The 14637-nt window shown below is 44.5% G+C and overlaps 1 protein-coding gene across 1 annotated transcript; it reads right to left on the reverse strand.

The window, feature by feature from the left end:
- Positions 1 to 885: 885 nt before the first annotated feature.
- On the reverse strand, positions 886 to 13053 carry LOC145337729 (putative G-protein coupled receptor 139). Its single transcript, XM_080182568.1, has 2 exons — positions 12975 to 13053; positions 886 to 1817 (listed from the first exon to the last, which is right to left on the reverse strand). Exons 1-2 carry the CDS (start codon positions 13051 to 13053, stop codon positions 886 to 888), a joined length of 1011 nt encoding a protein of 336 aa, XP_080038694.1.
- Positions 13054 to 14637: the final 1584 nt, after the last annotated feature.

The following is a 14637-nucleotide window of genomic DNA, read 5'->3' on the forward strand; positions in this document are numbered from 1 at the left end:
GGAATATGACCTGCTGAATGATTTAAACCACCAACCCCCAGTGATCTGGAACATCATCACCAATCTGTCCCACTACCTCTTCACTGTTTAGCTTGATTATCTTTTTTTTAATTTGTGGAGGAGTAAATGAGCACCTACTCTCCGAGATTAAACATCTGCACCCGACAGTAGCTCCTGTTAACAATAGTCTGAATAATGGAGTAGAATGGAATAGAATTGAATAATAGAACTGAATGTTCAGACACACACCAGCTTTTGTGAGGTTCTGATGGAATATGTTTCATCTATTCCGTCTCTGCAGTTCCTGAATCCTCTGTGAATCTATCACTGTCTCTCTTCTCTCGCTCTCTCTCTCTCTCAGATTTTGCTTCTCTCTCCCCCTCTGCTCCCATGCTCTCACTGTGGGTCTTTCCCTCTCTGATTATATTTCTTTCATTCGCTCTCTCTCTCTCTCTCTCTTACCCCCCCACCCCACTTCTATCTCTGTCTCTCTGTCTCTCTCTCTCTTCGTGTTATTTTCATTCCCCCATCTCACTTTGTTCCTTTTTCTCCCTCTCTATGTCTATTTTGCCAACTGTCTTACTTCCTACCTCACCATCTCCCACTCTGTCTCCATTGTTGTAGTTCCCTCATTTTGTCCCAAGCTCTCTGACTCTCTGTCATTTTTTTTCTATCTATTTTTCTCTTTTTCGTTTTTTTTTGTCCTCCTTTCTCCCCTTATTTCTGTCTTTCTTTTTTTCTGTCTTTCTTTTGTCTATCATTTTCTTTCTCCCTGTCACTCTTTGTTTATCTCTCTTTCCATCTTCCTGTCTTACTTCCCCTGTGTGGCAAATGGGAGGCAGGTGATGACAAAGGGTTGATTTCCTGTCCAATTGGTGTGATAGATTATAAGTTTTTAAATAAGATTTGGACATTCCCATCATTGAATAATTTGCAGAATTGAATGATTGGGTATTTGATCACATTCTTCAACTGCTCTCTGAATGTGGTCTGGGTCACGGCGTAAATAGCAGTGTTTGTGCAACAACTCAGGAGCTGGAGCACAAAGCCCAATTCTTGAACATAAGAATCTAACCAAACTGACTGAAACCCCATATCATACATCCGCCTCCAAATAGAATAAACCATAAATGTTGACCATAACAGAATGAAATTGGCTGAGATAACAAATAGTAAAATGATGGATTTCCTTCGACTCTCCATTTCTGGGTCTCTGTGATTCTCTGCACTGCTGTGAGCCCGGAGTCTCCTGCGGGCTCTGCTGCTCATTAAAATGTGTCTGATGGTGAATGCATTGAGTAGCAGAATCAGGATGAATGGGACACCCGGGTTTAGGATGTGGTGGATGAACTTGATTGTTCCCCAGACAGGAGATCCCATAACTTCCCATGTGGAATAACAAAACCAGGGAAAGTTCATGACATAATACTTTCCAGTCAACATAAAATACCAGAAAATGTTCTTTAAACAGCTCAGCGCCGTCACTGTCCCCAGAACCACAGCTGCCGATTTCTCACTGCAATATTTACTTTTCAGCTTGGGGCAGCAAATGGCCACAAATCGATCAAAGGTGAAAGTGACGGTGAACCAGACAGAACAGTCAGTGGCTGCATAAAGCAGGACGGCGTGGATGTTACACACGGGGAGGAATAGCAGAAAGGAAAAATATTGCCAATAAACAATGGGAATCTGTCTCAATATCAGGTCGAGGATAATGACCAGCAGATCCCCCACTGACATGGCCACCAGGTAACGAGTGACAGATTTAGAGAGACCACATTTTCCACGGGAAAGGATCACAATCGTTACAATGTTCACTGCAAAGAAGATGAAGAAATAGTGCAATTATTTTTCAGACTGTCATCAAAGTTGCTCGTTCAAATGCAGAATGCATAGACGAAGGTTTTTTTGAGTCCGTTGGTACACGATCTCAGAATTTTATATCTTTCTCCCAATGGAAGAACAAAGAACAATGAGCAGTAGAACCTAGGAAAGGCCCTCAAAGTCTGTGCTGATCAGGATATCAGCCTAAACCCTATGCGATTACAGAGTCTGTATCCTTCCATTCCCATCCGATTCATGTATTTGTTTAGTTGCCCCTAAGATGTCTGTATTGTGCCTGCTCACACCACCTCCCTGGGCAGCGCATTCCAGACCTTCACCAGCATCTGTTTTAATAAACCTGCCTCACACATCTCCTCGAAACATTTCCCCATGAACCTTAAAACTACATTTCCTGGTACTTGAATTTTGAACCTTCCAAAAAAGCATCTGACTCACCAGTCTGTTCACACCATTCCTAATCTTATAGAATCATAGAACCCTACAGTGCAGAAAGAGACCCTCCGAGTCTGCACCGAACATAATCCTACCCAGGCCCTACCCCCATATCCCTACATATCATAACCATTCATCCCACCTACACATCCCTGGACACTAAGGGGCAATTTCTCAGCACGGCCAATCAGCCTAACCCACACATCTTTGAACTGTGGGAGGAAACTGGAGTACTCGGAGGAAACCCACGCAGACACGAGGAGAATGTGCAAACTCCACACAGACAGTGACCTGAGCCAGGAACCAAACCCTGGAGCTGTGAAGCAGCAGTGCTAACCACTGTGCCGCCGGGCCACCCCTAATATAACAGTTCAGCCCTCAAACGCCTTCATTCCCGTGAGAATGAACTGAGCCTGTTGAAACTCTGCTCATAGCTAACACCCTCCAGACCAGGCAACATCCAGGCAAAGATTTCCTGTACCCTCTCCGAATGCATCCACATCCTTCTAGTATTGTGGTGACCAGAATTGTGCACAATATTCCAAATGAGGCCGAACTAAGTTTCTGTGCAGTTGCAGCGTAACCTGAATGAAATTTCATTTCACGAGAGGCATTGAATAGAAGGAATTCGAGGTTAATGTGTGAAATCAAGGGCTATTTTACAAGAATAATTTGACAAATGTGAATTTATCCACTTTGGTAGCAAAAATGGGAAGGCAGATTATTAAGTGACTGGCTGTGAATTAGAAGAGGGAAATGTCTAACCAGACCCAGGGGTCCCCATGCTCCAGCTGGTGAAAACAAGCGTTGCAGTTCCAGCAGGCAGGAGAGAAGGCAAATGATAAATTGGCCTCTATATTGTGAAGATTTGAGAATTGGAAGAGCGATAGAATCATAGAACCCTACAGTGCAGAAAGAGGCCCTTTGGCCCATCGAGTCTGCACCGAACACAATCCCAGCCAGGCCCTGCCCCCATATCCCTACATATTAAACCCTCTTAACATATTCCTCTAACCTAAGCATCCCTGGACACTAAGGGGTAATTTCTCAGCATGGCCAATCAGCCTAACCCACACATCTTTGAACTGTGGGAGGAAACCGGAGCACCCGGAGGAAACCCATGCAGACACGAGGAGAACGTGCAAACTCCACACAGACAGTGACCCGAGCCGGGAATCAAACCCAGGACCCTGGAGCTGTGAAGCAGCAGTGCTAACCCACTGTCCTACTGCGCCTCCACCACTGTGCTCCCATGCAGTGTTTGAGTGCAATTGGACAGGGCCTGGGTGAGGCCACATCTGGAATATTGTATACAATTTAGATGTCCTTATCTGAGGAAGGCTATAGAGGGAGTACAACAAAGATTTACCTGGCTGATTCCTGGGATGGAAGAACTGTCATACAAGGAGACATTAAGTGGGATAGGGTTATATTCATTGGAGGTTAAACGAGGGAGAAGGGGATCTCATAGACACTTATAAAATTCAACAGAATTAGGATCCCCCTGCAACTGGATTCTGAACTCCTTAACAGACTGCAATCAGTAAGGATAGACAACAACACTTCCTTTACCATCATCCTCAACACTGGTGCCCTACAAGGCTGTGTTTTCAATCTCCAATGTACTCCTTCTTTCTGACTGTGTGCCCAAACTCTCCTCCAACCCGATTTCCTGGTTTGCTGAAGAAACCATCACAGTGATTCGGATCTCAAACAATGATGAGAAGGAGCACAGGAATGAGATCGAGAATCGAGTGAACTGGTGTGACAACAATAATCTCTTCCACAATTCCTCTGTCTATATCGATGGGGATGAAGTGGAAATGGTTGAGAGCTTTAAGATTTAGCTGTAAAGGGCACAAACAACCTTTACCCCCATGGTGATGCTATAGATAAGAAAGCCCCACCAACGCCTCTACTTTCTCAGAAGACTAAGGAAATTTGGCAAGCCCACCATAACTCTCACCAACTTTTACCGATGCGCCATGGAAAGCATTCTTTCTGGATGTATCACAGCTCGGTCTGGGCTCCTAGTCTTCCCAACACTGCAGGAAAATACCAATGGTGGTGAATGAAACCCAGTCCATGGTGGGAGCCAGCCTCCCATCCATTCACTCTGTCTACACTTCCCACTGCAGTGGAGAAACAGCCCAGCAGAATGAAGGACCCCAGGCACCCCGGACATACCCACCTCCTTCTGTCGGGAGAAAGAAACAAGGTTCTGAAGACACGTACAAATCGACTCAAAAACAGCTTCTTCCCTGCTGCCATCAAACTATTGAAAAGACGGACCTCACACGGAGTTGATCTTTCTCGGCACCCGATCTATGACTGGAATATTACATTCTGCACTCTCTCCTTTCCTTCTCTAAGAACAGTATGACTTGTCGATATACTTTTCACTGTATACTAATACATGAGACAATAATAAATCCAATTATTTTCAAATCAGAGGCAGGGTAGATTCAGAAAGAATGTTCCTGATGGTGAGGAACCCAAAATTAGGCGTCAGAGTTTGAGGATAAGGGGTAAAAATTTTCAAATTGATGTGAAATTCCCGGCTCGGGTCACTGTCTGTGTGGAACATAGAACATAGAACATTACAGCGCGGAACAGGCCCTTCGGCCCACAATGTTGCGCCGACCAGTCTTATTTTTAAAAAAAAACATTGACCCACTAATCTAAACCAATCCCTTTTCGTCCATAAACCTATCCACCAATCTCTTAAACGCCCCCAAACTAGGCGCATTTACAACTGCAGCAGGCAGGGCATTCCAGTCCCTCACCACCCTCTGGGTAAAGAACCTACCCCTGACATCCGTCCTATAACTATCCCCCCTTAATTTAAAGCCATGCCCCCTCGTGCTAGACTTCTCCATCCGAGGAAACAGGCTATCACCATCCACCCTATCTAAACCTCTAATCATCTTATATGTTTCTATAAGATCCCCTCTTAGCCGCCTTCTTTCCAGTGAAAACAACCCCAAATCCCTCAGTCTCTCCTCATAGGACCTCCCCTGCATACCAGGCAACATCCTGGTAAACCTCCTCTGCACCCTCTCCAAAGCCTCCACGTCCTTCCTGTAATGTGGGGACCAGAACTGCACACAGTACTCCAAGTGCGGCCGCACCAGAGTTGTGTACAGTTGCAACATGACGCTGCGACTCCTAAATTCAATCCCCCTACCAATAAACGCCAAGACACCGTACGCCTTCTTAACAACCTTATCTACTTGATTCCCAACTTTCAGGGATCTATGTACACATACACCTAGATCCCTCTGCTCCTCCACTCTATTCAAAGTCCTCCCGTTAGCCCTATACTCAACACATCTGTTATTCCTACCGAAATGGATTACCTCACACTTCTCCGCATTAAACTCCATCCGCCACCTCGCGGCCCAGCTCTGCAACCTGTCCAAGTCACCCTGCAAACTTCGACACCCTTCCTCACAACCTACCACACCTCCGACTTTGGTGTCATCAGCAAATTTACTAATCCACCCAACTATACCCTCATCCAGATCATTAATAAAGATTACAAACAGCAGTGGCCCCAAAACAGATCCCTGAGGCACACCACTCGTAACCGAACTCCATGATGAATAATTACCATCATCCACCACCCTCTGTCTCCTATCTGATAGCCAATTCCTGATCCAATTCCCTAGATCACCCCCAATCCCATACATCTGCATTTTCTGCAGAAGCATACCATGGTGAACCTTATCAAACGCCTTACTAAAATCCATATATACCACGTCTACTGCCTTACCCCTATCAACCTCTTTGGTCACCTTCTCAAAGAACTCAATAAGGTTAGTAAGGCACGACCTTCCCGCTACAAAACCATGCTGACTATCTCTAATCAATTCATTACTCTCCAAATAACTATAAATCCTATCCCTAATAATTCTTTCTAAAACCTTGCCCACTACAGAAGTAAGACTCACTGGTCTGTAATTCCCAGGGAAGTCTCTGCTCCCCTTCTTAAACAATGGGACAACATTCGCTGTCCTCCAATCTTCCGGTACTATACCAGAGACCAACGACGACCTGAAGATCAGAGCCAGTGGCTCTGCAATCACCTCTCTTGCCTCCCATAGAATCCTAGGGTAAATCCCGTCTGGACCAGGGGACTTATCTATTTTCAACCCATCTAGAATATCCAACACATCCTCTGTATCAACTACAATACTTTCTATTTTACACCCCATCACCCCAGTGACCTCCTCAGCTACATTCATATCGTCCTGCGTGAACACCGAAGAGAAATAATGGTTCAATGCCTCTCCAATCTCTTCCGGTTCCACACACAACTTCCCCCTACTGTCTGTAACTGGCCCTAATCTTGCCCTGACCAACCTTCTGTTCTTGACATACCTATAGAACGCCTTAGGATTCTCCTTAATCCTATCAGCCAAAGTCATCTCATGCCCTCTTCTAGCCCTTCTTAACTCCCTCTTCAACTCCCTCCTAGCCAATCTAAAGCTTTCTACTGCACTACCCGAGCCCTCAAGCCTCATCCGAACATAAGCCTCCTTCTTCTTCCTAACCAACAAATCAACTTTTTTGGTGCACCACGGTTCCCTAGCCCTACCAATTCCTCCTTGCCTGACAGGGACATACCTATCACAGACCCACAGTAGCTGCTCCTTGAAAAAACTCCACATTTCAGACGTTCCTAGTCCCTGTAATCTCCTAGTCCAACCAATGCTTCCTAATTCTCTCCTAATGGCCTCATAATTACCCTTCCCCCAGCTAAAACTACTGACCCGAGGTTCATGCCTATACCTTTCCATCACTAAGGTGAACGTAACCGAATTGTGGTCACTATCACCAAAAAGCACACCAACTTCCAAGTCTAGCACCTGGTCTGGCTCATTTCCCAGCACCAAATCCAATATAGCCTCATAGTTGGCCTATCTACATATTGAGTCAAAAAACCTTCCTGCACACTTTGAACAAAAACTGACCCCTCTAACGAGCTAGAGCTATAACAATTCCAATCAATGTTAGTAAAGTTAAAATCCCCCATAACAATTACCCTATTACTTTCACTCCTAACCAGGATCGTCTCTGCAATCCTTTCCTCAACCTCTCTAGAACTTTTTGGAGGTCTATAAAAGACTCCCAACAGGGTGACCTCTCCTCTCCTATTTCTAATTTCTGCCCATACTACCTCAACAGAGTGGAGTTTGCACATTCTCCTCGTGTCTGCATGGGTTTCCTCCGGGTGCTCCGGTTTCTTCCCACAGTCCAGAGATGTGCGGGGTAGGTTGATTGGCCAGGCTAAAATTGCCCCTTAGTGTCCAGGGATGTGTAGGTTAGAGGGATTAGTGGGTAAATGTGTCGGGATATGGGGATAGGGCCTGGGTGGGATTGTGGTTAGTGCAGACTCGATGGGCCGAAGGGCCTGTTTCTGCTCTGTAGCGTTCTGTGAACAGAAATCCCTTCACCCAGAGGGGGTGAGTGTCTGGGATTCACTACCACGGAAAGTAGTTGAGACTTTTTTTTCAAGAAGAAATTTGATACAGCAATTGGGGCGAAAGGGGTGAAGGGTTATGAGGTGGGGGGTGGGGGGGAAAGGATATTGAGTTTGATGATCAGTCATGATCAAAATGAACGGACGAGCAGGCCTGAAGTGTCACGTGGCTCATTCCCACTTCCTTTTCTTATGGTGTTAAGAATAGCGTTCAGGGGATGGGAAACAGGGTGTGAAGTGGAGGGGATATAGGTTCAGAAATCAGCAATCATTCCCAAAGGCAGTGAGGATATTAAAGAACAAAAAAACAAAGAAGAGGCTTCTCAGCCCTCCAAGCCTGTACCACCACACTGCCCGACTGATCTAAAACCCCCTACTCTTCTGGAGATCATGTCCTTCTGTTCCCACCCTATCTATGTATTTGTCCAGACGAACCTTATAATTCACTGTCTGTTTCCACTGCCTCCCCCTGGTGAGTCTCAGGCACAGTAAAAAGTCTGACAACACCAGGTTTTAGTCCAACCGATTTATTTGATAGTAAATTCACTAGCTTTCGAGGGGACTCCCTCTTCTTCAAGTGGTCTCAGGCAACCAGCCCCCTCTCTGTAAAAGAATTGACTCGTACATTTCCTTTTAGCCTTGCCCCTCGCAGCTTGCCCCCCTGAGCAAGTGACCCTTCTCACCGTGGAAATAGCTCCTGATTAGCCACTCTGTCCATGTCCCTCAAAACCTTGTGAGCTTCAATCAGTTTGGCCCTTAGCTGCTGTCAATCCTTTGAGATCAAACCAAGTTTCTCCAACCTCTCCTCATAGCTAATGCCCTCCATACCAGGTAACATCCTGGTAAATCTTTTCTGTGCCCTCTCCAAAGCCTCGATATCCTTCTGGTAGTGTGGGAGACCAGAATTGAACACTATATTCCACGTGCAGCCTAACTAATGTTCTATAAAGCTACAACACGACTTGCCAATTTTCGAACCAAATGCCCTGGCTGATGCCTTTGTGATTATCTTTTCCATCTGCGTTGCCGCTTGCAGTGACCTGTGTACCCAGATCTCTTTGTCTATCAATACTCCAAAGGGTTCTGCAACTTACTACATGAGACATTCCAAAATGTATTGTCTCACATTTCTCCGGATTAAACTCCATCTGCCATTCCTCCGCCCACATCTCCAACTAAGCAATATCCTCCTGTATTCTCTGATGTTCCTCATCGCTATCCGTGAATCCATCAAACATTGTGTGGTCTGCAAACTTGCTGGTCAAACCAGTCATATTTTCCTCCAATCTTTTATACATATTCCAAACAGCAATGGTCCCAGCAGTGATCCCTGAGGAATGTCGATGGTTACAGTCTTCCATTCACAATCATACCCTTCCCCTGCTACCTCTGTCTTCTATGGCAGAGCCATTTCTGTATCCACTTTGCCAGCTCCCATGTGACTTCACCTTCTACACCAGTCTGCCATGAGGGACCTTGTCAAAGGCCTTACTGAAATCCATGTAGGCAACATCCACTACCCTACCCTCATCAATTCTATTTGTCACTTCCTCAAAAATCTTGTTCAAGTTACTGAGACATGACCTCCTTCCCATTCACAAAACCATGTTGTCTCTCGTTAATATGGCCACGTGTTTCCAACTGGGAAGAAATCATGTCTCGAAGAATTCTGGCCAATAATTTCCCAACCACTGACGTCAGTCTCACTGGCCTGTAATTGCCTGGATTATTCTTGCTACCCTTCTTAAACAAAGGAACAGCATTGGATATTCTCCATTCCTCTGGGACCTCTCCTGTAGCCAGTGAAGATATAAAGATTTCTAGCAAGGCCCCAGGAATTTCCTTCCTTGCCTCTCTCAGTATTCTGGGGTATATCCCATCAGTCCCTGGGATCTTGTCTACCTTAATGTTTCTCAAGAACCTCAATACCGCCTCCTTTTAGATCTGACCATGACTCAAACTACCTACACACCCTGTCCCAGACTCATCATCCACCATTTCCTACTCTTTTATGAATACTGCCGCAAAGTACTCATTTAATACCTCTCCAATTTCCTCTGGATCCACGTATAGATTCCTTCCCCTGTGCTCCCATTCCCTTCAGAATGCTTTCTGCCTGTTCAGAGTCATCCTGGACCCTGGCACCAGGGAGACAAGATACCATCATAGAGTCTCTTTCAGGTATACAGAATGTGAACCCCGATCTCTATGTGGAAGATTAAAATCCCCGACTATCACAACTCCTTGCAGTTGTCAGCTATCTCTCTGCTGATTTGCTCCTCCAATTCTCACTGACTATTGGGTGTTCTATAATACAACCCCATTAATGTGGTCAGACCCTTCCTGTTTCCCAGCTCCACCCAGAGGGCCTCTATCCTGCCTGAGTACCGCAGTAACATTTTCCCTGACCAACAATGCCACCCTCCCACCTTTTATCCCTCTGCCTCTATCACCCCTGAAACATTGGAACCCTGGAACATTGAGCTTCCAGTCCTCCCCCTCCTGTAGCCAAGTGTCTCTAATGTCTAAAATGTCATATTTCCACCTGTCAATCATTCAGCTCATGCCTTCCCCACAATACTCCTGGCATTGAAACAGACACACCTCAAAAGATTATTTCCACCACACTCAACCCTTCCATTGGTGATTCTGGTTGAATTAACCCGTTCTTTTACCCCTGTTCCACTATCTGCTCTGGCACTCCGGTTCCCATCCCCCTACAAATCTAGTGTCAACGCTCCCCAATAACACGAGCAAACCTCCCTGCGAGTATACTGGTCCCCTTGTAGTTTAGGTGTAACCCGTCTCTCTTGTACAGGTCCCACCTGCCCCAGAAGAGGTGCCAATGATCCAAGAATCGGAAACCCTGCCCCCTACACCAGTTCCTCAGCCTCGTGTTCATCCACCCAAGCATCCTCCTCTTACCCTCACTGGCAATGTGGTACAGGCAGCAATCCTGAGATTACTACCCTCGGGCTCCTGCTTTTTAACCTCCTTCCAAGCTCTCTATACTCTCTCTTTAGGACCTCCTCACTCTTCCTACCTACGTCATTGGTACCGGTGTGTACCAGACATCTGGCTGATCACCTTCCCAGTTTAGAACACTGTGCACCCGATCAGAGACATCCCTGACCCTGGCACTCGGGAGGCAACAAACCACGCGGGAGTCTCTGTCCCGACCACAGACCCACCTGTCCGTGCCTCTGACCATCGAGTCCCCTATCACTACCGCTCTCCTCTTCTCCCTCCCACCCTTTTGCGCTGCCGAACCAGACTCAGTATCTGAGATCTGGCTGTCGTAGCTTGTCCCAGGTAAATCATGCCCTGTTACAGTATCTCATTCCGTATGCCTGTTGTGGGGGGGAATGGCCACAGGGGAACCCTGCTCTGCCTGTCCTTTCACATTTCCATTCCCTCTCCTTACAGTAACCCAATTTCCTGTGCTCTGATAGGTAACTACCTCCCTCAAGCTACTGTCTATAAACTTCTCATTCTCCCGAATTAGACGGAGATCGCCAAGCTCCTTCTCCAATTCAATTATATAAGGACATTTATAAAACCCTTACCTTCAATTTACCTTCTCACAGTCACCTTTTTTTTTGGTTAGAGAAGGGAGGGAGGGTAACACTAATGTGTTGAAAGATTTACAGGTAAGATGGATTGGCCACGCTAAATTGCCCCTTAATGACCAAATATCAGTATACTTGGGGAATTATTAGGGTAAATGCATGAGGTTATGGTGATAGAGTCTGTGTAATGTGCTCTGTCGGAGAGTCGCTGCAGGCTCAATTGGCCAAATGGCGTCCGTCTGCACTGTGGGAATTCTATAATTTATATCACTGATTTTGTGAATCGCACTATTTCCCAACCCAGATACAAGACACAGTGTTAGATGTTAAATATTACAAAATATTATATTTCATCGCTGCAGACCCTGGAGAGATGTCAGTTCACTGTTGAAGAGCCTCGATGTGCCGGAGCGTGTAGATAACAGAATAAATGAATGAATGAAAGACAGAAAGAGAGAGAAAGAAAGAGAGAGAGAGAAAGAGAAAGAGTAAGTGTGAGGGAGAGAGTGAAAGACGGAAAGGGACTGTGAAAAGAAGAGAAAATAAAGAAGAAAGAGAGGAATAAAGAAAGAGAGGGAGAAAGGAAAGGAAAAGAGAGAAAGAAAGAGAAAGTGAGAAAAAGAGAAAATGTGAGGGTGAGATAGAGTGAAAGAGAGAAAGAACAAGAGAAAGAGACAAGGAAAGAAAGAAAGAAAGAAAGAAAGAAGAAAAGAAAGAAAGAAAGAGAGGAAGGAATAGATAAAGGAAAAAAGATAAAACGAAAGGAAGAAAGAAAGAACGAAAGAGAGATATAAACTGAAAAAGAAAGAAAACAAAGTGGGAAATGGAGAAAGAGAGAAAGAAAGAAAGAGAGAGAGAGGCAGAAAGACAGGAAGAAAGAAAGATAAAAGAAAGAAAGACAGAGAGAATGAGAAAAAAAGAAAGGCAGAGAGGAAGAAAGAGCGTAAGCAAGGTCAAAAGAGAGACAGGGAGAAAGAAAGAGGGAAATGGAGAAAGAGAGAATGAGAGAAAGGGGAATTAGGAAAAAGAGAGAGAAAAAAATGAAAGACAGACATGTAGAAAAAAGATAGAAAGGAAGATAGGAAGAAAGAGAGATGGAAAGAAAGAAAGAAAGACATAAAGAAAAAAAACATTGACAGAAAGAGAAAGAACAAGAAAAAAAGAAAGAGAGAGAGAAAGAAAGAACGTGAGAAAGAAAGTAAGAGAGACAGGAAGAAAGAGAGAGAGAAAATGAAAGAAAGAAAGAAGGACAGGGAGGAAAAACAGAGAAAGAGAGAAAAAGAGACTAAGAAAGAGAGAACAGGAAAAAAAGGGAGAGGAATTCAGAAAAAAGATAAACAGAAAGGAAGATAGGAAGAAAAAAAAGAAAGAAAGAAGGAAACAGAAAGGGAGAGAAAGAAGCAGAGATAGAGAGAGAGAGAGAGAAAGAGCGACAGATAAAGAAGCAAAGAAGAAAGGAAGAAAAGGAGTGAAAGAAAGAGAGAGAGAAAGAAAGAGAGAGAGAGAGCGAGAACAAAAGAAAGGAGAGAGAAAAAGATAAGAAGACAGAAAGAATGTAAGTTCAGTTCACATTGGTCAATGCTCACAACGCTATCCAATCATTCCAGGATACTAGATTGCCCTGGAGATAGGCAGTGACTTACCCGGGACCCCAATCGCAGCCAGGATGGGGAAGTAAATCTTTTTGACCTTGTTAAGTGCCGAAAGGATGTTGAGCCTCATCAGAAAACTTGGAGATATTTTCTCCTCTGTTCAATCCAGCCGGTTTGGTGTGTGTTGGAAAAAATTCTGCCTTGTACGTTTTAGGAGGAACCCCTAATTTATGGGAAGGGGAAACAGGGTCCCTTGGTGCCTGGACTTATTTCCAATCGGTGAACAAACAAAGTCAGAAGCTAACGCTCCAAATCTCTTAACAATCACAGCGGAGTTTCTAATTCGAAAATTCCCTGAAGACAAGGGAAGGGATTCTGTCATTTTGAGACATATTTTCACTGATGTTTTTCTTAATATAAAGACATAGAAACTGGGAGCAGGAGGAGACCATTCGGATATTTGAGCTGCTCCATCATTCATTATCATCATGTCAGATTCTAAGTTCAATTTCCTGATCCCCACTTTCCCCCCATATCCCTTGATCCATTTAACCCCAAGAGCTATATCCAATTTCTTCTTGAAATCACACAAAGTTTTGACTTTGACTGACTTTCTGTGGTAGTGAATTCCACACATTCACCACTTTCAGGGGGAAGAAATGGCTTTTCACCTCAGTCCCAAAAGGCTTTTGATCCTCAGATTATGAGCCCTAGTTCTGGACTTCCCCACCATTCAAAAAACTCTTTCTGAATCTACACAATAGGTAAAATACACCTCTGGGACTAGTAGTGAGTCAAAGTGCAGTGGTTTAATTTTTCACAAGCTTGTGGGTGAAGTCACGATCCTAACAGCTGTTCTCTGGACTTCTCCCTGAATACAGGTTACAGATATTTATGTACATACTCCTGCCCTTGGTCACGTCCACAGTGCAGTTTCTCACAAACGTTGCTGCCTTGGTGATCTTGTCATTTGTGTTGTCCGTGTCATTGTATCTCAAGGCCTCGGCTGTCTCTGTTCTATCCCTCTATGTGACGCACATCTGCAATTTGTTTAGCGGCCGTACAGCATACAAGATTACAGGTTTTGCACGAACTGACGTACAAGGGTACAGGGGCCTGAATCACAATTTTACGTTTCGAAGGTACCTGTACAGCAATTTATATTGATAAGGATTTATATCGATAATAGATATGTATGAATTTATTGTTATCCGATCACAAAAAAAATGTGTAGAACACACTATTAAAAGACACAGAATGGATCCTGGCTGAATTAGAACACAATTAGCTGGGAAAATCATAAACTTATGTACGGCAAAAAGGACAGCTGCTTTTCTTATTGTCTGGGATACACAAAAACAAGTCATTCAATGCTCCGTACAAATCTCTTCATGTTACAAAGTTCATTACAGAGTTCATTAACCCTTTCCTTCTTCAGCATCATGACATTGCTGTTTTAACAGGTGAATTTGGCCTAAATATCTCTTATTTATAGCATCGTGTGGAACAAAGAAAAAGGCATTCTTTCTCATTTTAAACATTGCCAATCTGTGAAGTATGGGAGCTAAAACTAAAAAAGCACCGGAGTTATTCACAATGAAGCTTTGTCCATAAGGCTGCCTTCAGCTTGGATTGAAAGCTCCAGTAATTCCCGGCGGTGACACGATGGTTTTGCTTTTTTAAGTGTTGCATTATTTTGGGTTGAATGGAATCC

The sequence above is a fragment of the Carcharhinus amblyrhynchos genome, unplaced genomic scaffold (assembly GCF_965287045.1).
Source record: "Carcharhinus amblyrhynchos unplaced genomic scaffold, sCarAmb.v2.hapA scaffold_68, whole genome shotgun sequence".
Lineage (NCBI taxonomy): Eukaryota > Metazoa > Chordata > Chondrichthyes > Carcharhiniformes > Carcharhinidae > Carcharhinus > Carcharhinus amblyrhynchos.

Coding starts and splice junctions, on each gene's coding strand:
- LOC145337729 (XM_080182568.1), bottom strand. CDS start 13,053: ATGAGGCTCAACATCCTTTCGGCACTTAACAAGGTCAAAAAGATTTAC. Junction 1,818..12,974: donor GGCTGCGATTGGGGTCCCGG/GTAAGTCACTGC, acceptor TCTTCTTTGCAG/TGAACATTGTAACGATTGTG.